We start from the raw sequence: 24,273 nt of genomic DNA, 5'->3' as shown, positions 1-24,273 counted from the left end.
GGCCCTGCATTTGAAATGTAAATCAAACATGGGACATAAAGCTGGGTTTCAAAGTTGACTATTAACTAGGGCGGAAGGGGTGGCGTAGCAAAAACAAACAGTTCCAAGTTCAAGTCTAAACCATGAGAGCAGGCTGCAAACCCTTCCTGCTCTCCCATCACCAGCCAGCACGAGGCTGAGCACTCTCCTTGGGGCAGAACGTGCTTAGGGGCTGTCTGAGCTCCTATCCCATGTGCCTGGACTCCAAATCAAGTCTGACAAGTGACTTCAAAGGGAGGAGGATGCTGGGATGCTGGCATTGCACATCAATGTGCAGTGGTCACAGAATCACAGAATGGTTTGGGTCAAAAGGAACCTTTAAACGTTGCCTAGTGCAGATCCTGATGTCCTGGAAGCTTTTGACATTGAGCTCTGCAGTGGGCTGGTCCAATAGCTCACACCCCAGAACACTTCACAGGCCCTGCCTTGGAAAAGCTGGTGTTTGAAAGCAGCATCTCCTCAGCTTCCTCCAGGGGAGCTAATGGCCAGCTGTACCTCACGAGATGGGAGGTAATAAATACAGTACCCTGGAGGCACCTCTGCTGCCCCACTGCTTTCAAAACCAGTGGAAGTTTTGCTCCAAAACTATTGGAGGCCCAAAGCAAATCAGTGTGAACGTGGTTTTTAGCAAGTAGAGTGTACTTTTACCATTACAGAATGTAGTTTAATATTTATTTACTTGTCACCTCAAATAATTCTGGTGGGTGGGACCAGCAGCAGCACTTATTTTCTCTGAAAAGATTTGTACTATGACTTAGAAATTTGTCTCTGATAATTCTGTACTGTCACCATTAAGGTCTAACTTGGAGCTCAGAGATATGAGTAACTGATAATGCAGAGAGGTGTGAGCAGTGCTGCTAAGTACACCCATCCTGGTACACAGCAGTTCCCTGGGCTTGGCCTGGTCAGCATCAAATCCTGCCTGGATAGGGTGAGATTTCTTTGCTCTCAAGGGCAATCCAGCAAAAAAGAAATCCTCACCTTTTCCTGAATCAGAATTCAGGCAGTATTTTTAGTGGAAATTTTCTGCCACTGAGAGATGGTGAGAAGAGCAGCTGTGAGAAGTGCTGATCTCCAGCGAGCAGGGATGGTCCCAGTGGTGCTGGGCACCAAGCTGGCTGAGCAGGGGACATATTTGTGATAGATCCAGCCTTCAAACACCCTGCTCTGATAGATGGGTCACATCCCCTGGTAGACAGGATGGTGTCCTGGACTCCAGGGAGCACCTCTGCCTGTCAGATGCCTTGGGCACATCATTGCATCTTTCTGCCCTCAGTGATCCTATTGGTGGAGTGACAACACTTAATTGCTATTGAAGACTCCTTTTGGGGAGGGAAGCAGTGCTATGTGATGTTTCCCCATCTCAATCCTGCATTTCTGTCCCCTGTCCCCTGTCTCCTGTGTGCACAGGAGGCTGTTCCACCCCGGGGAGCAGCTCCACCCCAGGGCTCTCTGAAGGCAGAGAGCACCAAGGGCAGTTTCACACGAGCTGCTAACCAACATCCCCGTTAGTAACATTCCTTTGTTGATAGTTTGGACTGTTTTCAAACAGGCTCTGTCAGCTCCTCCAATATGGGAAAGCGTTGTCTGAAGCCATATAGGATTATAACTGTCCTAGCCTTCCTGTAAATAATGTGTCACTGCAGTGAACTGCTCTGCTCCTCATTAGGCAGCATTGCAGAGCTCATTGAAGCCAATTTACCAGAGCAGCAGTGAGGATATCATCTCACCATCTCTATTTCCATTAAACAACTGGATCTAACTCTCTTTTATTTTTAGGCTAACCATGCTGAGCTTTCAAATTGCCTTGATGATAATGTAGCTTTTAACTGATTTGTCGTGGCTGGTTGTTTTGCACATGAAAGTTGCTACTAGCTGATTAGGAAGAAAAAAAAATCCACCATTGCTTCTTCTATTGCTCAGGAAATTGCAATCCCCAATCTGCAGCTTGAAAAGCATGTTGCCATGGAAATGATGCTTATGCTGTCGTAAATAAAAGTATTCCAGGGTCACCAGGGTCTGCAGCATAAACAGGGGCACAAACACTGCCTGGAAAAGTGCCAGTGTGCTTTAAACATATAGGAAGATAATTTTAATGGTATTTTGCTTTCACTGTTATCATCAGAAGGACTGATGAAGGTTAACACATAGCTGTGACCTTGGCACAAAAGCGAAGCAGAAAAAGTCTTGGCTCCTGGTATTAATAAGAGTAGAGAAAACTGTATCACAGCTCTCCTGGCCAGTGTTCCCCAGCTCAGTCAGAGCACTGTTCTTTTCCCACTGTATCTCTCACACATTCAGCAGTGAAATTTCATTGTATGTTCAGGGCACTTTGTTGGATTCATGAGCACAGGAAAACCAGTTGATCCTGTGAAATGCTGTGTCATGGGCTACCTGCTGATGCAGTGAATATTCCCTGATTCTCTGGCTACATCCCACCTACAGCCCAGGAAAACATGGGAAATTGCTCTTTTCCTTGGAGGGGAGACACTTTTGAACAAGATCCCAGCTGAGGGAAGGAGCCCATGTGCCTTTCACTGCTCCTGAGCGAGGGCAGTGGGAAACAACTCCCTGCAGAGCATGGACACAACTCTAAAGGAGAAATCCAGAGGCCAGCAACACAGAGGGTTGGGATGTGTTGGTTCTTGAGAGTGTTCATGAGGAAAGCAGGCAGTTACTGTTTCTGGTGGGTTCTTAACTGTTCAATGGACTGCTCAATGGCATTAAATGGGCCATACCCTGAAGCTGCCTTGGGCAGTATCAGATCAAGGATGCACGCTTTTCTATCTGTGTTTTTAATACCCACACAAGCATTTCCAGTACAGGCAGTCACTTTAAATAAAACTACAAGAGATTGCAAATGCCACAGCTTGCTTATTTACTTACTGTCTCTTAGTCTGCCCAAAATGTGGAAATAATGTTTCCAGAGATGCTCGAATTCATGTGCCTGTTGAGAATCCTGGCTTGTGTCCTGGATGATATTGCATATTCAAGGGATGATTCACTCACTCCTGAGAGGGAGGAAGGACTGTACCAGCTGTACCACCTCCCCGTGGCTGACTGACAGCCTGGTGATGTTTCCACAAGGAAGCCTCATGCCTCCAGGTTAAGCCAGCAATTATGGAACAAACAAAAGAGAAGTGAAATGGAGAGATGAATCACTGAGAGGCCAAACAAAAGAGAACTGGAAAGGTGATGCCAAAGCCAGAATCACAAAACAAAAACAAAGTCTTCATTTGTCTCAGCCCAAAATGTCTAGAGTGGATTCTGCATTTCTTTTTTGTGTAAATCAACAATGTTCTTGGCCATCTGCAAAGGGAGGATTTGGGAAGGACCAGCTCAGTTTTTAGGGCTTTCTCACCTCACCCCTGTGAGAGACTGGCAAAACCTACAATCAGCAGCCCTTGGTTAAAACCAAGAGGACCCAACCCTAACACTCTTGACTGCTCCATAAACTGACTCAAAAGTCCAAGAAGTAGGTTTTCCCCTTTTGTACTCCAGTTTTTAAAAAAGCTTTCATCCCTGTTGGGACAGGAACTGTGTGGGATCTGGGGCTGATACCATGTGCATTACACACCTCAGCATGGATTTATCACAGCAGGGCTGGCCAGGGCTTTGAAGGCAGCTGACAGCTCCCAGCTGGCCAGGAACTCACTCGCGTGGCCTCTGCAGCTTCCTAATGGGAACAGGGTGGAAAAACTGGGCTCAAAGGTTGCCCAGAATGACTAAGAGAGGAAAAATCCCTCCTGCCACTCCTGCGCTAATCAAAGGGGTGTGGAGAAGAAGTTTCAATTCCTCACTGCCAAAGAGGAAAATAAGATAAATATATATGTGTATATATATAGAAATTACACAGCCAATTCCTGTATTAAGGAAGAAGCCTTCGTGCCATTAAAATCAGTCTTGAAATAATCATGCTGGTGGTGTAGGGAAGCTGAGCCAGATAGCCCAAGCTCCCTTGAAATGTCTTTCAAACACATCTAATCTGTTTACTCCTGGGTTTTACTGCTGGCAGTACCTGGGACTTCGCCTCTGAGATTTCCTACAGTTTGTGATCCCAGCAGGTCAAAGTTCCCAAAGGTGGGGAGAAAAGGCAATCCCTTCCCTGCCTGTAGCAAAGGTATGTGCCTTGGGGCTACTAATTTAGGACCAATGAATCAGGAATAAGTCACATAAAACCCGTCCAGCAGTGGTGTTTACAGAACAGCTCCTCCAAGCAGACAAAGGCATGTGCCAACAGGGAAAGTGCCCTGTAGTTTGTGTGGTTATTCCAACAGCTTTTGCAGAGATTGAGAACATGTTGCCAGGGAAGCAGGAGCCTGCACAGATAGAGGTGCCCTCCTGCTCTGTACAATGGGAAAATGGAGCTGCCCCTGCACTCCTCGCTTTTTGTTTTCATCTTTGCAGCTTAAAAATAGGCAGAAAAGGCAGTTCTTCCAGAGGCTGATTAATGGCCCTTCTGCACTAACTGCATTTTGCACATATTTAAAAATCTTGAGCTAGATAACTCTTTGACCTAAAATATAATGGGTTCCTTTTATTTTTTCCCTGATAATGTCCAACATTTGTACATTTTCATACCTTATTTTTGAAGCAAGTCCTTCCTAACGTGAAGAACAAAGTGGCCAGGCTGTGGGTCTGGACGTGTGTGCACCCCCTGCACCTGTGTGGCTGCTGGCTGCTCTGAGACATCACTAGCCCAGCTCTGGGGCTCACCAACACATCTCAGACCAGTGGGAGAGATATCCCAGCCTGGCACCAAGAGGCCGAGGAAATGTGCCCAGCACAACTCCCATTCCCATGGGGCTGGAGTGATCAATGTCATGCCCTGCCTGTGAACCATTCCCCAAATTTTCTGTGTGTGTGATGTGAGACCAGGTTATATTAAGCCCATTGCTGAAAGGAGCAGGGACCATGGCTCCCATGGGCACATAGCAACTATGCTACAGAAAGAGTGAAAAATTCAGGGAACAAGTGGCGCTGTAATCCATCTTACCTACCCGGAATAGATGTATCCATGTACTGATCTCTATAAACACACCCTTTTCTCCATATGGGTGGGTATATATTTATATGCACCAGCCTCAAAATACCAGTAAGTTTTTATTAGCCCCATTTGCAGATGGGGTGATGATGACAGACAAAGTGCTTTGATCCCTCTAGGCTGCTCCTCCTTGGGAGGGGAGAGCTGGAGCCTTCTCTCCCCAGGAGAGGTAACAGAGGGAGGTGAGTTCTCCCAAACCCCCAAGGAGCTCCTTGGTGTGGAGATCTTGCTCAGCTCTCACTTGGAATCGTGCTGGCAAATAAACATGAAAGTGAAATCAGCATTGTGAGATAGTTATGCAAGAGCGGGCGGATCCCAGGACTCAGCCATTGTTCCAAAAGTTTAATTAACATTATGAAAGCTGATTAAAGGAAAATCTTTAACCTCCAGGGAAATCCCATTTTCCCTCACTTCCCATACTGCTGTAATTTTCACAATGTAAGAAGGAAAGTGTTATTTCAAGGCATGATTCATATCAGCTACAACCTGATCTTTGCCACAGTCATGTCCTGCATCTTAAATAATCACCAGCAGTGACACCAGACGGGGACACTTCTGAGACAGCATTTTTCCCCCTTTATCCCATGACCTGAATTGCCATCATAATTTCTAGACTTTGTGTCATCCTGGCACGACGACAAGCGTTCACCCACGCTCCAGAAGTAAAAGTTGGTTTCACAAGGACAGTGATACCTACCCAGACACAGCATCTCAGATACAAAGTGCGAGTGACACGCCACAGTCCAGCGTGGTAACAGCAGGGGCTGTTTGCTTTGGTCACCACAGCAAATTCCTTTGAAGGCAGGAGTGTGGAGCACCATCCCCAGTGACTCCCACCTAACCTTGAGCCAACTACTTACCCTTGCTGCTCTTTTGGAATTGGGGGCAAAGGCAGTGTTACCTCTCAGGGCACTGCAAACTCATGAATATAACCAGGCACTGGAGATGTTTGCGTGGAAATTGCTGTTGTAAATTAATGTTAGTGGAGAGATTTACTTTCAGCTGCAGTGGGTCTGTGAGCAAGCACAGCCCCCTGGTATTCAGCTATATATGGATGGCACATTGCCTCTCTGCTCCTCCAGGACTATTTTAATTATATGGCATGGCCCATCAGAGACCTAATCCCAGGATCTAATCCTGGAGGCAACAGACAGCTGCCTGTCTGCCCTGTGTGCTCAGAGAAGTGCCCTTGGGGCTGCAGTGAGGGTGATGCAGATGATGGGACAGCAAGACAAGCACTCACCCCACACACAGAGCAGGCACCAGCCCTGGTCACCCCCTGGCCAGGGCACCACCAGCTCCTTGACCTCTCTGACATGTGAGTGGCACTGGGCAGACTTCAGAGCCCTGGGTCCTCCCTTGATTAACAAGAATCTGGGTGGATGCTGCATCTACAGACCTCCAAATCTAATTAAGAACGCACACGGCTCCAGTCCGTTCCGAGCATCAGGCTTATATAAATACATACACATATAAATACATGGTACAAATACAGCCTCTGGCAGCAGGAACAGTCTCGTACTCAGATCTTCAACAGCTCTTTCCATCTGTAGATCCTGCAGGTCAAAGACATGGCAGAGCTTCAGGAACCATTCTGAAAAGGGGAAAGATTATTTTTTCCCACTGTTGTCTGCATGTACGTGATGCAAAATCCATTTTAATTATGATACAACAGGGTCATCCTCATTACTCTGACTCTGAAGAACAGGCACCACTTTTGTGCACACAGAGACATAAGTAAAGCAGAAGTTCTATTTGTAGGATGAAATTTCTCCTTCAAAAAGCACTAGAAGTAAATCAAATTCACACCATGAATACCAAATGCATGAAATTCTGACTCAATAAAAGGCAGACAGCTGTATTTTCTGATAAAAATGTGCCTTTATTTTTTTAATATTTCTTTTCATTACCTGGATTCTGTGTTTGTCAGAGCAACAAAAACAAAACATAGTTCTCTTTGATACGCGGCAAATCTGAAAACAATCCTGCAAACAGCACAACACAAAAACTCCCACAAAAAGGGAAAGCTATAAAATTTGAGAGGCGACGAGGCTTTCAGAAGTGCCAGTTTCCCAGTGCAATGGCTGGAAGGGTGGCCTGGCCTGGCGGCAGTTCAATCATTTTGTAACGAAGGACAAATACTTTCAACATCCTGAGAAAGAGGGCGGGGGGACGGGGGCACGACTCCCTTGCTTTCCCTCCTCCTGCTATTCTTTCTCCTCCCTCCCCCCACCCCTTGGATTTTCAATAGCTCTTTAGTGTTTCCATCAAAGGCTTTTACCATTCATCCTCCCTTCTGGTGCCTGCCTTCCACCTGTCTATCCATCACAGCCCTAACCCAGGTCCCTTCCCCCCCCCCTCCCTTTTGCTATTTTTCACGCGGTGGGATTTGTTTATAAGCTTCTGTATTACCTAAACTGCAGGGGAAGAGGCTGCTGGGAGGAAAGTGAGAAAGCAGGATTAAGGAGGAATAATTCAGCTCCATTGCATTTCCATCTGAACGGTCATAAAATGTGCAAATCCTGTTCCTGGGAATTTCGTGTCAAAGGCCTTCCCTGCCACTGCCCTTCCCGTAGCCCTTCTCTCTTTCCCCCTCATGGAAAAACAAATGTTGGGAAGGATGACTGTGACTCCACAGACCCCAAAAGCCATGACGTGTGTGCCAGCAGGGAGGAGGCTCCTACCAGCACGTGTGCAGGGAGACACTCCAGATGTGGCCAGAAACTACAGACAGTGGGGTGGGAGGCTGCAGGGATTGAATCCAGCAGGACAACAGGAGTGAGCAGGGAAAGGCTGCTCAATATGACAGCTCCCAACACCCCCCAGCTAATTAATGAGCCTGGGTAAAACACAAAAATAACCTCCCAGGCTTGTTGGCTCTCTAAGTAAATCGTACAGAAATATGTGATTCAGACCCCAGCAGCTTGAAGAGTTTCTACTCTCTCATTTTTAGCTCATCGCCATCAAAAGGCACCAAAATAGGCACAGACCACATTTCCAGACCCCAGAGAGCCACCAGCAATCCACCTGTCTGCAAACTGGGAGACAGAAGAAGGGCCCCTGCTCTGTACAGGTCAGTGGAGATTTGTCACCGATTCAAGCAGAAGTCACTGTGACCCCTGGACTACCTGACCAAACACTCTCAGGGGAGCAAAATTTTAAATTTTTCATGTTAAAAAAGGAGGTGGCCCTTAATCTGTCCCCAATCCTTTTGAGCCCACAAACCTTTTCTTGGTGGAACTTCATGTCATATCTGCTGGACCTGGCAACAGCTAGCAGCTATCTTCCACTTACAGACACATCCTGGAGATACTGCAGATCACCCAGCAGGTAGCACATGTCAAAATAAGTTCCTTTGATTGACAGTTATTTATTATTTTTAAATAAAATGAGAATAGATTGAATGGGTTGCTCAGCAGCAGCCCAGTTCTTTGTTTGGCAACTTCTTGGACAGTTTGACCATACATATGACAACACAAAATAAATTTCACTTGCTTGCAGTAGCAGTTGGCTATAAATTCAGTCCATCGATGATTTATAGCTCTAGCAGCAGTGGGATATATGAAATGAGAAGCCCTTTCATCCTTGAACTGCTCTGCAGTCTGGTAGAGATGATGAAAGCCATTGTTCCTAAGGCCAGAGGAGAGCAGGAGTTCATTCAGCTGTGGTAGGAGGAGGTGTGCAAATAGGGTCCAAGGTGAGAGGAAGCCCAGAGACAGAGCAGCCCTTGGTTTCGAAGAGCAGCCAGAAAGAAATCCTTAATGATGCTCCAGCTTTGCAGTCTGGAGGGGAGCAGTATTTCCATCAACTAAATCATCTCAACTCTTTGGCTTCCCTGAGGGCACTGCACCACGACAGACTGGGATTGCTCAGCAGAGCCACTCTCAGATGTTTGTGTTCTTCCCACCCACCAGCAGCCCCAACCTGAGCGTGTCTTTGGCACAGCAGGTGGGATCCTTAATCCTGCCCAGGGCCAGCCCCAAGCAAAGATTAGCAGAAGAATCTGTTTTCATTAAAATCCAACCTTCCATCACCATCCTGCCTGATGGTTCAGTTTAAAATGCACATGTCCAGCTCTTGTAGCAGCTCTGGTTCTGCAGGGAAAGGGCAGTTCAGCAACCTGCCTCTTCCCTGGCTAATGTCTCTCTTTCTTTTCATCAACAAGTAACTAAGACAGACACTCTGAGGAATGTTAAATGCACCTCTTCCTGGAGAATTTTGCCAGCAGGATCAATGGAATTGGGATTTTGCCTTTATTATGTTTCTTTTGACTGTGGAACTGGTCTGATTTTCCTCCCAGTGATTTTTTTTTTTTTTAAACCCCACAAAACAACAAAACAGGAGAAGACATACAAATAAACACTAATACGTACAGGAAAAATACAAAACTTAGCACCATGCACTCCCCTCATTATTAGACAAAGGTTGGGAAGGGTTCACAAGTGTAAAACACTCATGTGAATTATGAGATTACTGCTCAGTTTTCTTTCAAGTCGTGGGCTGGAAACAGATGGTGGCTGTAGCATTTATGATGGCACAACATGTTACTGCAAGCCTAGCCATCTCTCTTTCTCTCTCTCCTCTCAAAAATGCAGCTGCAAGGAAAGTTGTGGAAAATCACATTAATAGTCTCTTCCACCACACAGTTTTCCAGCCCTTCATCCCTGGCCAGCACATGGACAGAGCCATCTTGTATGCCAGCAAGAATACTCTCCTAATCCCTGTCCTGAATAGTTACCACTGACTGGCTTATTTAACAGCTAGTTAAAATGTGAGGTTTGTTAGCATTGTAAAAAAGCCTCCAGAAAGCAGGTTCTTAAGGTCAGGGCAGATGCCATGTGATCCCAAGGGCTCCCTAAGGGAAACACTCAGAAAGAAGCCATCAGAGAGTCTTTTAGCTGTTTATTATTTAAACATTCAGTTCAGACCAAGCAGGTTGATTTATAAAGAAGCAGAAAGACAGATAAAACAATTGCTAAAGCATCTTTGTAACTCAGGAGTCCAAATCTCACTTCCAAGCAAGAGTAGAAACTTTTACAAGGGCAAAGGCCTCTGGGTTTTCAGTCAGAGAGCCTTCCAGTGACCATAGGCTAAGAAGGATCTGGGGCCCTGAAGATACAAAGAACAACTAAACCCATCTTTAAATGTCTTGCCTGAAGACAAGAAAAAAATGTCCATGTACTTCAGTCCTGATGGAAATGCCTTGCTGCCTAAAATATGTTCATACTTGGGCTTAAACACTTGAGCTGAGCCTGGGGCACAAACCCTCCACTCTCAAGGCACCACAGAGGACTCTGCTGACACCAGAGAACTCTTCAAACAGTACAAAACTGTTAACCTGTGACTTCTGTGTGTTTTACAAATGTGAAGCAATCCTGTATCACATCTTTTCTGAGAGCATTAACTCTCTGGGATTCCAAAACTGGGATTTTAGAATTACTTCTTCACTTGAGTTAATTAAGACTCTGTCAAGTAATAATTTTTCCAGACAAGTGTCACTGGTGTATTGGAGTATCCATGCTGCTATTTTCACTTTTCTGGCCTCACTACCTGGTTGGGAACATCAGCACCAACTTTATGTGTTCATCCTTAGCCACTCCAGCGTGTTCCTGCCAAGCTTCCTGCACCCAGCTGCACACAGGGCAGCATTTCTGTCCTCTGGGGTGTAGAACAGGGCAACTGAAAGCAAGATAGACTTTTACCATTCCCTTTATCACTTTTCACAGCTAGACCAGGAAGTTGCCACAGAAATTCAATAGTGTACACACTTGAAACTCCAAATCGCTTTTTGCCAGAGATAGACTCTCTCCAGGTGATATGACCATACATATCCACTGCATATCTGTCATAACTGCAAAAGCCCTCAGACCTTTTCTCTAAGATAGAGAAGGTGCCATTTCATTTTTCTTTTGGAAACCTCCTCCTGCAGAATTCATTAGTATCCTATGCAACAATGTACTTCCTGTAAGTACTGAAATATAAAGTGTATTAGAAGTTTCCACTTCTGTTTTTATCTTTTCCTGATCTAGCCTGAAAATTCTTTTGAAGTTCCTCAAAGTGTTCTTCATATATGCTTGTTTTAGGAAATACAAGATCACTATTGGCAAACTTCTCTTTAATTAAGTGAGATAAAGGAATCAAGATGATATGATCTGCTTAATTCCCCACCTTTTTTAGGTCCCATTTTAGGATTTTTTTTTCCCACTTGCCTTTGAAAAGAAACATTCTGAAGAAACTAAGGAAGGGGAAGGCCCAGAGAGGGCAAGCTTAGCTCTGGGCTCTCCAGTATACCTGAGCTGACTGGTAGAAAACCACGGAATAAAGCTCTCCCTCATTACTATGGAATGGTTTATTGAAAGGTTTCAGACCCTTCTGAAACTCACATCTCTCTGGACAATGCTTAAGAGGAAAAGACTAAACTGCACTGTGTTAGCACAATGTGCTCCTTCAGGCCTCAGCTCAGCAAGCCAACTCAGATCATGCCTAACTTTAAGCACAAGTAACTTCAAAGAAACATTTCACAGGCCTCAAGTTCAGCTCTGCACTGTCTCCCTTGATGAATCACAACTTAGGGTATGCAGGGAGCTAATGGGAAACATTTGCACTCCCTAACCCCAGCTGCAAGGTCCCAAAACCCTTTAGCTAAGCAGGCATGGCCCAACCACTCTGGATGAGCCAGAGGCTCATCACAACAAATGGGTACAAGCTAGTAAAGCTCTTCTGAAGCACTTCTACAAGAAACATATCCCAGAGCAACTAAACTTTGATTTAAAGGCAGTATTTGGGGCAATCAGTGAAGTACAGCAGCTGAGCATCAACCTGTCCGACTCCTGTGCGGCCTGTTGGAGAAACCACTCTGTGGGATAAATGTTTCTGTCACTTTTGCTGTGGAAAAACCTTGGATAGGTTTCTGAGGAGCTTTCTGGCTTCAAGGAGACCTCTGAGCAGAATGCTTTACAGTGGGTGAGTTTGGGCCAAGAAATGTCTGCGGGGTGAGCCCTCAGGCCTCACCCACACTGGAAGTGCTGGAGCATCTCTTCTCCCTCTCTCCCTCCTCCTCTGGCCCCACACAGACTCCACCAGCAGCTGAGCAAGGCCCAGAGGTGAAATCTGGCCTTTTGAAACTTCCCTGGTTTTCAGATTAAACCAGCACCACCTTTACACAGAAAATGCATGTAAAGCCAAAGTGCTAAGCAAAGGTGAAGCATGGCTGAAGTGAAGGGGCTCCGCATCTGAAATGTCTGAAAACCAAGGTTTGAGTGCTGTTGCCTGCACATGGAAGGCAGAAGTCACAATAACATCATTGGGTCAAATTAGTCTCTCTTCAGAACAAAGACAGAGATGTTCTGAAGCCAACAAGTGTTTCATGAAAGTTACGTAAAAATGAATTAAAAGTGGATGCCCAAGTCTCTTAGACTGATGAAAAAATTCCAGCTAGGGATATCCAACAAGTCTGGAGGGGTCCTTCATACTTCACTGAGGTCTAAAAGTTTGAGTTCATCCCCAAAGGGAGCTGAGGCCACACAGCACTTTACCCACAGGCCCTCTGTGAACAGAGTCTTTCTTGTGGTCAGAGGGGCTATCTTGAATTTATGTCTTACTTCTCCCCTTGTAAGCAAACAAAACAATTTCTATGAGTAATTCTACCCACTAATTGCCAAGGAAAAGTCTGGTAAGAAATGCTCTGCATTTTTGACAGGTCAGAGGCTTCCCTAAACAAAGTTGCTGTTTTATGTTTTCTATCAGCACATGTTCACATCCGGGGTCCTCGCTGAATTCCAGCGTGGATGAGTCTCTGTGGGAAATTGCTTTTCCCTATTTTCTTGTTCTAACTGCTCCAGGAAATGAGTCTATTTTTACAACAACACTAAACAGCAAAATATGAAACCATTATCTGCTTCGTGGCAAGAGTTTCGGGTCAGTTCTCAGGTAAGTGTCAAATCCAGAGAAGTCAATGGAGTTGTATCTGCTCCTGCAAGGCAGAGACCTGACCAATTATGTAATTGGTTGATCAGTTACCAGAGCACAGAGCTACCACAGGCCTAAGGAGTGTCTTGTTTTCATGCGTCTCAAAGTTCATCCAAGCCCTGATGCATTGATAAGTGAAGTATTCTAGTATTATGGTCTGTAAAGATGATAATTAACTGCTGAAAGATTTAAGCATGAGCCTTCTCTGCGAACACATACTTTGTCACTGAATGATCCTTATAAGTAGTATCTCTTCTGGATCCTTTTTTCACCTGCCAAATAAACCAGGGTGGGATTTTCAGAAGTGTTTAAAATGCTTTTCTCCTACTTATTTGTGATTGCTTTCAAGAATTAAGATGTTTTCAAAATCCCTGGGGATTTCAAGCCCTGTAGGCTTGACTGCATCTCTGTGTACTTCTGCTTTTTGCACACTTGATTTAACAGCTACTTTGAATTCAAAGCTGGACAGTAAACCCAGTTTCCTTCATTACCAAGATCAAAGATAGTACATAGAGGCCCAAACACTAAGTCTGATCTGAAGATGAGTGTGTAACACTTGTCACAAACTTGGCCTCCTTATTTACTGGTTTCAGGGACTACTCCAGCCTTCACATGTGAACTTCTTTTCTGTTGAAGCACTCAAGTGAGCCTTTTTTGTATATTTTATCTAAGAACTTGGGAGACATCTGGCATACACAAGTATCAGTCCAAACAGAAATTCTTGAGCTGCTCAAAACTCAAACCAAGTCAGATTTGGTGGCCTGCTAGTAAGTCAAACAAATAAATTATCTGATTCCTCTCTACAGGAAGAAGTAACCCTGGAAAAATGTGAGATTAAATCTTCAAGTGGCAGAAATTCTATCACCAGGATGCTCCCAGAATTTCATCCATTGATGACGAGCTAGACTAAGAGTTAGCACTTTCTTACCTTCAGGCTGGGAAAGAGGTACTCATGACTTTCCACCTAACTGGAAAGCTCACCAAACGTCACTCGAGACCAGCATACAGAAAACAAACTTAGAGACAATATCTAAGGAAAACAGAACCTAACCTATGACTTGTTCTTTGATTTACAACTGTGATTGTGGGCCCCACCTCACAGTCATATGCTGTGGCAATAGGCAGCAGTTCAACAAGAACCAGTCCTAACTTTTCACATGTTGCAGTGATTCTGAGCTACTTCAGCACATACTTTAGCCTGATGCAGCAAGTAATTAGAATGACTAAAAGGACAGGTGGCATGCCACAACTGAAAAAAAAGATTGATCGAGCCTTTGGTCTTGTTTATTCTACCTTTCTAATTCTTTTTTTTGAAACCAAAAGTTGCCAGATTTCACATGAAATTTGCTCTCAAAAATTTCTCAAAATTTGTCTGTTATCAGCACAACTTGTGAGTTTTCAAACTATATCCTGAGGTACCCAAAAAGATCATCTGAAATGGGCTCACTGGCATTAGCAACTGCAGTCCTGAATCCACCCATGCTAAGAAAATATTTTCCCTAAAAATAACAAATATGTAATTCAAAATGGCAACCTCCATGGGAGCAGGAGTGGCACATCCCAGCTGTTTTCCTAGTTGTATATACAAGTTTTGTTACTTCATCTTTGAGGTTGCTTACGAAATACTTCAATGCTCTGAGAGCACAAAGACCCCCAGCCCACAACTGGGATCCTGTGTCAGGAAGGCACACACTAATTAAAAAATAAAGCATCAACTCTGCTCCATTTGCCTCAGGTCAATGAGATGTTTGTCCAAACCTAGGAGCATGCTCAGGCACCAGTTTGAAGATGAGCAAACACAGGCATCTCTTAAAGTGTTTTTCCATGTTAGGGCCTGGGAAAAAAAATTCAGATTGAGCCCATGATAAAAACAGTTCCCCATGGAAAAGTTACCCACACCATAAAAGGAAGTAATGACACTGAACTGAAAGAGAATGAAAATTGTCTACTGAATTTTTGTAAATTCCCATAAAATCTAAATCTTGTTCTATGTGCATAATTTTGACTGTAAGTCATGAAAGGCTGATTCCTAAGAGAAGCAGGAAATGACTGGCTCATGATAGGATAAAAGGCTGCATAATTGCATGGGCAGAAAGATGGATTTTCATCAATCACTACATTCTCTGACAATATGGCAGTGGCTTTTGATCATGTATCCAATGCACAGTAATTAGGCAAAATGACTTACCCTCAATCTTTTCAGTATTTAGCTCTAAGGGTGCAAGGATTCATTCTTGGAAAGGGAAGATGGTCGTGTGATTTAGGGCACTGGATGAGCACTCAGATCTGAGTCCTCTCCCTGGTTCTGCCACAGCCTTGCTGTATGACCTTGCACAGGCTTTTCTCCATGCCTCGGCCTCGCCTAAAATGGGATAACAATAGTTCTTTATTTCAGAGGACATAGGGATACAAACCAGCTCAAGGCTGTGCCACAGAGATGCTACAGCAAAGAGCAGCACAGAAAAGCTCAGACATGGAATAATGCCTTGCTAATAAAATGTGGGAACACAGACAGTAATTAAATTGAGTAATAAACACAAAACATAGGTTCATTTTTGAGGAATGCAACACTGATAGGCTTTGTACCTGGAATTAAAGGAAATTTAAATGGGATTCGTATGAGCTGACCTGACTCTGAGATCTGCTAGCAGCACAAACTGTGTATTAGAAATTACCAAGGAAATTACTTCATTCAAAACTACTACATGATGTCTGTTTTAGAGCAACCATGATTTCCAGCCCAAGTAAGGGTCAGATAACTACCCAGAACATTTTCAAAGCCATGAGAGGGGCCTACAAACATGATTTCCTTCGCTTTACAGTAAAATATGAGCATGCAAATCTGAGGTAGTTTTGAAACTTCAAAATAAAGTCTGAAACATTCAAATTAAAACATAAACGGGGCCGCTGATCCTAGTCAAAGTGTCAGATGTCTGGAACAGCCTCAATGCCAATATTCCAGCATCACACTGCTGCTGGAATTGGACAGAGCTTTAGCAAAGAGTCTTCAGTAGTATTTTTTCCAAATGCAAAGATGAATCTTTTTCTCTAAAGCATTTGCCTTTCATGTCAGGAGTCAGTTATGGGCCTGTGGGTCTGGGAGAGAGGATCTCAGGGCACATGCCCAGATAAACCAACTGATTTGGAGTCTACCAGATCAAAGGCTGGTATGTCAGGCAGGAGGAGAGAAAACAGACATGAGACACATCTTAGGAAGGGAAAATCATTTCCCTTCCTCAGACAGAAACAAGAGGGATGGAAAAGTCAGAGAATGGCTGGAAAACAGCCCACAGAAAGGCAATATGGACCTAAGGAGGACAGGCAAGTGGAATGTTGAAGCCCATTGGAAGATGCTGTTTCAAGTAAGAGTAAAAAGCCTAAAGCCAAAGTGCTGGAGCTACCTGGGAACCTGGGAGAGCACCAACTGCCTGCAGTCACCATGCACTGCTTAACAAAGCAGATGCCAGGCAGGACAGAGGACAGGAGAAAAGGAAAGCAAACTGGCACACAGTCCCTGGTTTCACTCAACAAAATCAACTGAAGGACAGGTCTGGAAAGACGAAGCACCGAATTAAGTGTAATGAACTGACTAAAGAATCAGTGACCATGCACCATATTGTAATGCTGAGATTGGGTTTGGGCAGTCCTCTCTGAATGTCCTTTCTGATCTGGCAAGACCTCAGAAAAAGACATAATCAGACCAAGAAGTTTGGATCCCTGGACAGAGGAAATGAGTGCAGAACGTAAAACAGAAGAACATTTCATCCCCAAACTGCTGCCTACAATGTGGAAGGACAAAACCAACAAGGTGTTAAAGCATTGCATGGAAGTGCAACTTTTGACAACCACCACCCTTGGCTCCATTAAGCCCCCTACTCACCCCCCACCCCACAAATCACAGAGCTGTGCATCAGATATCTTGTGGCTCCAACTGCTCACACCTTTCCCTGCAACACTCCAAATGCAGCACATGAGAAGTCCAGAGGGAGTCCACCTCTAGCAGACAGCAGAAGAAGATATGACACGGCATTCACGAATGCACAGAGAACTGTTTAATTTACAGCCACAATGGTGAAACAAACCATTTCAGAGCTTGGACATTCAAAGTTAAGTCTGACACTCATTCTTATATTCACTTATTGTGCTTAAGTATTAGAGAACACAGGATTACATTAACCATACACAACAATCTGAGATCCCTGCGGGACCGAGGAGCGGAAGGGATGAGCAAGAATGAGGGACCAGCCCCTCAAGTGGTGTAAGCTGGTACAGCTCCATTGCAGGCAAGGGAGCCATGGTGATTTACACCAGCTGAGGATATGGCCCTTGAAATGTCCAACTTAACTTTGAATTAACGACTCCCGTGTCACAACCTTTAGTGTCACTGTTCCTTCTGGTTGTATCTGCCATTTGGAAGGAGGACTAATCCCACAACCCGCCACAGCCCCCAGGCTGGTGGGTGAGAGCTCAGCTGGACTACAGGAAGTGATGCTCGTGTCGTGACACTACTCCTCACAAGTTAACAGCCATGGACTGCATCCTCATCTGATGTAAATTAGCTTGGGGCCATCTGAAGTCAGAAACATTTGCCAATTTATAGTAGCTGAGAACATAGCCCTGAGAATTTTGTGTTTTCTGCCGCATGCTGTATGAACACTGTGCTTGACAACAAAGACTCACGTGCGTTTCATTCCTTGTAACAAAATTAACTCAAGACTACAAGTCTCAAACGAACGGCTATTGGAAAAGTCCCCATTCAGTCTTCACTCTCTCCTGGTGTGCTGAATTTGGCATAACATGTTTATTTGCTGGCACCAACAAAACCTCTTGGTTTGCTTTGTTTTCAAGGCTTTGCTACAAGGCCAGACTCCCTCGTGATGTAAATCAGAGCTCCAGGATACCCAAGGGAGTCACTCCCAAAGAGCTGGCCCACAAACCCAAACACAACCTTCTCATGCAAGTCTAACCACAGGACTCTTTCCAAGAGTTGTTTTGCAAACTATTCCACTTAAGTGACTTTGACATCCTTTCACACCTGCACAGTGTCTGAGTGGGTCACATAATGCTTTTCATCTACATGATTTTAATGGATATATGTTTGGTTTTTTTTCTTTCATTAGATATCTTTTAGACAAAAAAAAAAAAAAAAAAGGAACGGAGCAACATTATTGGCATCCCACTGAAACATAAATATATAAATTACATTTTATACACTTTTTTAAACGCAGACACATACATTCATGTGCATAACATCGTGAACAGTACACTTAGTGGAAAACAAGCACAGACAATCTTAGTTAAATGTATTTCCAGTTTTGGTGCTCAACAAATACACTGGGAAAATGATCACAAAATAGAACGGTGACTAACTATCTCTGCATTAGCATCTGAAGCCAATAATGCCTGTTAGCTAACATTGCTTTGTTTGGTTGAATTTGGACATAGCTACAGGAACAGGAGGGGAATGTTTGAACTATATTTAGAGAAATGGAAAGGTTAAAAATCTCTCTCTCTTTTGTTGTTTGAAGGTTCTGCAGTTCATTCACATTTGAATATATTTGAGTGGAAACACTGTCTTCAAGACAAACTTTTTTGTTGTTCCAAACTAAGAAAACTCTTTCATCTCTTTGTAGATGTTTCACAAATAAAAGAATCCAGTAGTTCATTTTACATATCCAATGTAATAATCCAAATAAAACAAAGGGTACATAATCCAAACTACTGGGGTGGGGCAGTGATTTTGGCCAAGTGAGTAGCCATGTCATATCTGGCACAGCCCTAAATTTCCAAAGCAGTACAGAAGGATTTATCCATGTGGCTCCCACTGCAATCTGTGGGGAACTGAACATTTAATCCTTTGGCACTTTGAAAATAAAGGAGCTGGTGCCAGAGTATTTTATCTGCCCTGCTATAGTTAAAATAGATTTTGATGTTATTTGGGCTATTCTACTACAAAAATATGACCACAAAATGCTTTTTTTTCTTTTTTTCTTCTTTTTTTTTTTTTTTTTTGGTTCAAGAAAACATAGCAGGCTTTCTCAAGTATATAAAACTGTTAATTTTTAGATAAAAATACAAACTTCACCTTTACAAAAACACATATTTCTGTTGAATACACATAAAGCATAACATTTTACCAAAAATAAAGAATTTTAGGTTTTGTTCAAATATTTGCAGCAAGGTAGTTCCCATGCCACCATGACATTATACAATGCAGATACAAGAATTTGTACATTTCACACAGCTCCAACATGTGAAATAAAAGTATCTGTATACTGATAAGAATGACAATTGCTAACACAATATCACTAGTAGGCAACTGGCATAAGTCTTAAAGAAAAAAAAAGGATTTTTGCATGGATATCCTATGATTTGTTTACGCACATCTCTCTTTTTTTTCTCTTTTTATTCTTTTTCTTTTATGTAATGCTTTAAATTACGGGGGAGGTTGGGGAACATAAACCAAGAAACGTCTAGAAAATTATGCATAGGTATACCATTTTTATTTTAATACATCTCATTAGTTTGCATCCCACTAGGAGAAATACCATAATGTTTTGTGTTCTGCTTATTGTTATACCAGTCTTTTATATGTGTTATTGGCAAATGTAGTCCAAGAGATAATAAAAAGCTAGGCAAAGAGTAAAAAGAAAACTTAATAATCACTTTATGGTGTAAAAAAAAAATCCACTTAAGGCTCCCCAGAAGGTTTTTTTGTATAGACTTTTAAAACACCACCAAGCAAGGATGTATTGTTCTATAGTGTTTGCGTGGCATTTGATCATTTCATACATTCCTGCTTTTTTTGTGCCTGAAGTCCACCAGTGTCCATCCATCTTCATCAAGAACGCAGGCACATTTCTTGACGTAAAGCACCGTTGACTGCTCTGACAGAAATCCACTATTCACTTAGATTTTTGTCATGTTTTTTAGTTCTTTTGGTATCCTCCATTCATTCAACTGTCTTTTTTTCTTTTCTGTTTTTCTTTCTTTCGCTTTTTTTTCTTTTTTGGACAGGGAAGCTTCCTATTGTTTCACAGAGTGCTACAATACTTGCTTTGATGTCACATTAAACAAATGTACATTGTCTCTTTGTTCTCATTAAGTGTTCTTTTGAGCCAGTTTTTTTCACAAAGGAGAACAAATAAAGTATACAGTCAATAAGCACCATACATAGTAGGTTCAGGAATGTAACAAACCATGTACATCCATGTCCCAGAGAGAAGTTTTTTTTCTAGCTTATTTTCACCTTACATCTGCAGGAGAGAAAAAAGATACAATAACTCTATGATTAGAATCAAAGGTCCTGTCCTTGAAGTAGAGGACTTAAAAAAAAAAACTGTTCTGCATGAAGAGTCACTAACCTGGGACAAGAAGTTCTAAATGCTGTTTTGATTGAGTTTACATGCTCACTTTTAAAGTTGAATTTTAGAAAATCTTTGCTTCTATCATACTACTCCCAATAAATACCTGTTAATCTGAAACAGGATATCAAGTTTAGCATTCTTTAGAAATGATACATAGGTATAAATGAAAACTGCCACTGGGAGTTCATGTGCAAAAACAGGGGCTTGAAATTAAATTCACCATCATCCAGGCGTTAGGCACAGACACTGCAAAATCCAAATCATTCCCACTCCAAATACCAGAATCAATTGCAAGTGCTGTAGTTTACATACTTTCAAGTCATTAAGAAATGGAAATTCCATATTTAATTTGGAATGTGTGTCGCCATCATCATACATTGCTAATATGTTGGCCAAAGGATTTCAGTCATTTTTGCACTGAGAGGGTGTTAGTTTCTCACTACACTGAAAACCTCATGAATTTTGATGACTGACTATCATCATCCTACTGAGACTGAACAGACCAAAAATAAAGATCTTAATTTTCTGGTGTAAGTAACACAGGACTCTGCAACACACACAAAAAAGGCATTTCTTAGCATTTTTCTGGTCAAGTAAGCAGATCATCAGACTGTGTCAGGTGCATGTGCAATCAACCCCAGTTCATGCCAGAACGTGGGTTTGATGGTCACACGAATAATATTTGCTGTATGTGCACTGAATGTTTCACAGCCAAGGACTGGGAACACAATGATTTGTAACCTGGAAATTCATTCATGCATTATCACGTGATGTTTTGACCTCAGAAATCAATAATAATGAAACACAAGCAGAGGCAATGGAACTTGAGATTTCAGAAGCTGAAGTATTAGCACCCTCCAATAAAAAAGAAATCAAAAAGGCAAGAAAAGGAAGTAGCTCAGGAATGCAAGATGCTGATGGTGATGTGGAGCTTAAAGGGAAAATACCAGCAGGTAGAATTATCAAAGCCAATCAAATCTAATCTCTTTGCAGCCTTGAGGTAGCAAGTGTCAAGATTTTGAACAGTGATTAAGTTGAAGTGATGATATTTGATTAAGTTTTCCAGTACTTGTGCTATTAGGGTGTTCAGCATATAGGTCCTACCTGAATATCAAATAGTTCCAGTAGGTTTTATGTTGGTTTTAACTTTTTTCGTTTCCGTTTTTTACCTGATTCCCTAGGCCTTCCTGTTAACATAAGGGCAGGGCTGGTGAAAAGCCCTAAGGTAATGCATTTCGTGTAACACTGAAGTCATAAATACTCAAACCGTTTACATTTCCAAGAAATCTCATTATCCTTTGCATTAAAGTAATAACTTTATAACGTCTGATTTGACATTGAGTTTACAAAGTAATTACACAAAAGTAAAGAAATAATAAACGAAGTTGGCATTGCCCACGTCATTCCCAGGATCCATCTATAATTGCTGTTACCATGCAGTACTCAACATTTGCCTTCAGTTCTGGAGTTGAGCTATTTTCAGCTCACCATCCACTTGCTGGGTGCAAGTTTTGCTCCTATCAGTAATTAAATCCTAGAAATATGCATTTTTCCATGACAATTCTGCCCCAGTTTTTACACATATCAAAACCAAAAATTTTGATCTTAAAATCATAGCTGCTTAGTCTATGGCAATTAAAGACAATGTGAAAAACTGAAATTGATCTAATGAAACTTTTTTTCCCAAATGGGGGACATAGAAAATGTATCGAACCATACCCACATTTAAAAATAGCCACTTTATATGTGGTTTTGTCTAATAACTCCACCTGGTTTCAGCTAAACACTCAGCTCTGATGATAAATTGATGTCCAGTAAAATTGCTTTCATAGAAATTCTAACTCCTCTGCTCTGTACATAGCAACTAAAGTTTACATTTGCTTGGACCACGTTTATGTCTCCCTGCTGGATGGAGCCAGTACAGAAAACCCTTCCTCACCCAGCCACCTACAAAATCTACCACCTTTGGGCAGCTTTCCTCCTATGTTTAGCTGCCCTTCACTGACTTTTTAATTTTGGGCTGGTTCTACTGCACCCTTAAATTCCCTGCAGAGGTACAAAACAACCTTTTATAGCAGCCTTCAACCAGTATCAGGAGAAAAGGAAATGTCTTTTCTACCATAGTGGGTTTCCTGAATAAGTGTGCTGAGCTCTGCATTGATTGCACTGTGGTAAGTAGATCAGAGCCAATGATTTTTAGATTAATTTAGAATGATTTTATGAAAGCCAGATTGGAAGTAATTTTTCCCCACAAATCTTTCCCTGTTGTAACTCAAGGGTTGTCTTGACAAGGCAAATTTAGGTTTAATGCCACAACTGACAAATTCTTGAGTATACATCTGTAAAGAAACAACAGGAATGAGCAATGTTGTTTCCAAACTAACTCCTTAGCCCTGAATCCTGAATTTATTCCCAAGTGCTTTACATTAATTTCATTCATATTTTCCCCAAGGTCAAGTAAATCTCAGTGTTATCCACAAAGTCTAAAGAAATTAGGCAACAGAGTTCATCCACGAGCTGCAACATGACAACCTTTAACTTAGTGAAGCAAGACCTGAACACTACTGGGCATTTGTATTTATTTAAAGGCCAACCTAATGAGAAGTGATACACATTAAATTTTAAATCCATGCTCCTTATACAGCACAAACTGGCCCTCATTTGGCATCTTCAACACAGAAAAGTAGCTGGGAGCTTCTCTACTCAGTTCACTGTAAGCAACGTTTGTTTTACGTTCTTTACTAATATAAAAATGAGGTCCATATGAAATCAGCATTAATGCAAAAATAAAAGGAAAACATACCAGTTTCTTCTTCTCTATAATCTGAATTAGTATTTGATGATGTACAGGTGCATTCCATATGCTCTTCTAATCTCACCAGAACTTCTTTTAATTTTGGCTTTTTTCTAACATACTCCACTTTTGCCACCTATAAAATACGATGAGGTATGTACTGAGACACATCAACAAGGTTACAGTTCAGAACTGAAGACAGATAACTATATACCTCTATTTTTAATGTAGCCAAACCCATATAAAATGTTAGCATACTAATCATCTTTTATCTTAATTGTGCATCGTGTAACTATTTATTGCACAGACTATTTGTTTATTCAAGTTCAGTAGTTCGAAACAATTTTCCCCCAAGAGATAAAACAATTTCCCATTCATTTTGGTTTGATGTTTTAAGCAACTCAGTTTCCACATGTATCACAATAAACTTCTATACAGATTCAAATCAGTGGTTTTTCTTGTAAACTGCCACTTTTAGCACAATCTTCTGTAGGTGTTGTTAAAGGCTGACAGTGAAGGCATTAGATTGGTTTGTAATACATTTTATTATTTACAAATTGGTGTCTCCAGAGTCCTCTGAATGTGAAGTGCTCAACCCTACATGACCAGGATCTGGACATCACCTTAAAAAGCAGTTTCATTCCTACTCACCCCCTGCAATAACCTGGGGCTTGTTCACAAGAGCTCTCAAGCACAGTTTTTAAGTCCAAGGAACTACCACTCCTGAACTGGGTCCAGCCTTTGGCTTTATTGTGGAAAGCTGGCAGACAGAATATTTCTCCCCAGTCCTTCCAACTGTTCACAACTGCACTGTTCCACTTATGGCATCCTTAAATAAAAATGTCTGGAGGGCAAGTTGAGGTTGGAGGAAGGATCATGCTGGAGCAGCTCCGGCTACATGCAGATCTCTGATCTTAAGGAAACCAAGGCAGAACAGAAGGATGTTGGGGTGGGGGATTCTGAACATCCTGACTCACAGGTTGGCAGCCAGGAGAGGAGGAATGGCAGAGGGGACAGAGCACTGATGTTCTGAGGTACTGAAATGGCTCATGGGATGCTGG

At 42.5% G+C, this 24,273-nt stretch overlaps 1 protein-coding gene across 17 annotated transcripts in view; it reads right to left on the bottom strand.

Annotated features, from left to right (window-relative positions):
- The window catches only part of PDGFA (platelet derived growth factor subunit A), an 86,496-nt gene that overhangs the window by 45,230 nt on the left and 16,993 nt on the right, over positions 1-24,273 (bottom strand). Inside the window, exons 5-8 of one of the 17 annotated variants that reach the window (XR_010030008.1) lie at positions 23,222-23,348; positions 21,523-21,605; positions 20,416-20,529; positions 17,089-20,307 (exon numbers count right to left, since the gene is read on the bottom strand). Coding sequence is in view for 9 of the 17 variants with exons in the window: in XM_063171836.1 (XP_063027906.1) it covers positions 15,280-15,413; positions 23,222-23,348 (261 nt within the window). In the remaining 8 variants the exon portion in view is untranslated. The other 16 variants (XM_063171832.1, XM_063171833.1, XM_063171834.1 and 13 more) reach the window with 16 other exon arrangements.

Source organism: Melospiza melodia, chromosome 18 (genome assembly GCF_035770615.1).
Source record: "Melospiza melodia melodia isolate bMelMel2 chromosome 18, bMelMel2.pri, whole genome shotgun sequence".
NCBI classification, from domain to species: Eukaryota; Metazoa; Chordata; class Aves; order Passeriformes; family Passerellidae; genus Melospiza; species Melospiza melodia.
This window is presented reverse-complemented; position numbering and strand designations above follow the sequence as displayed.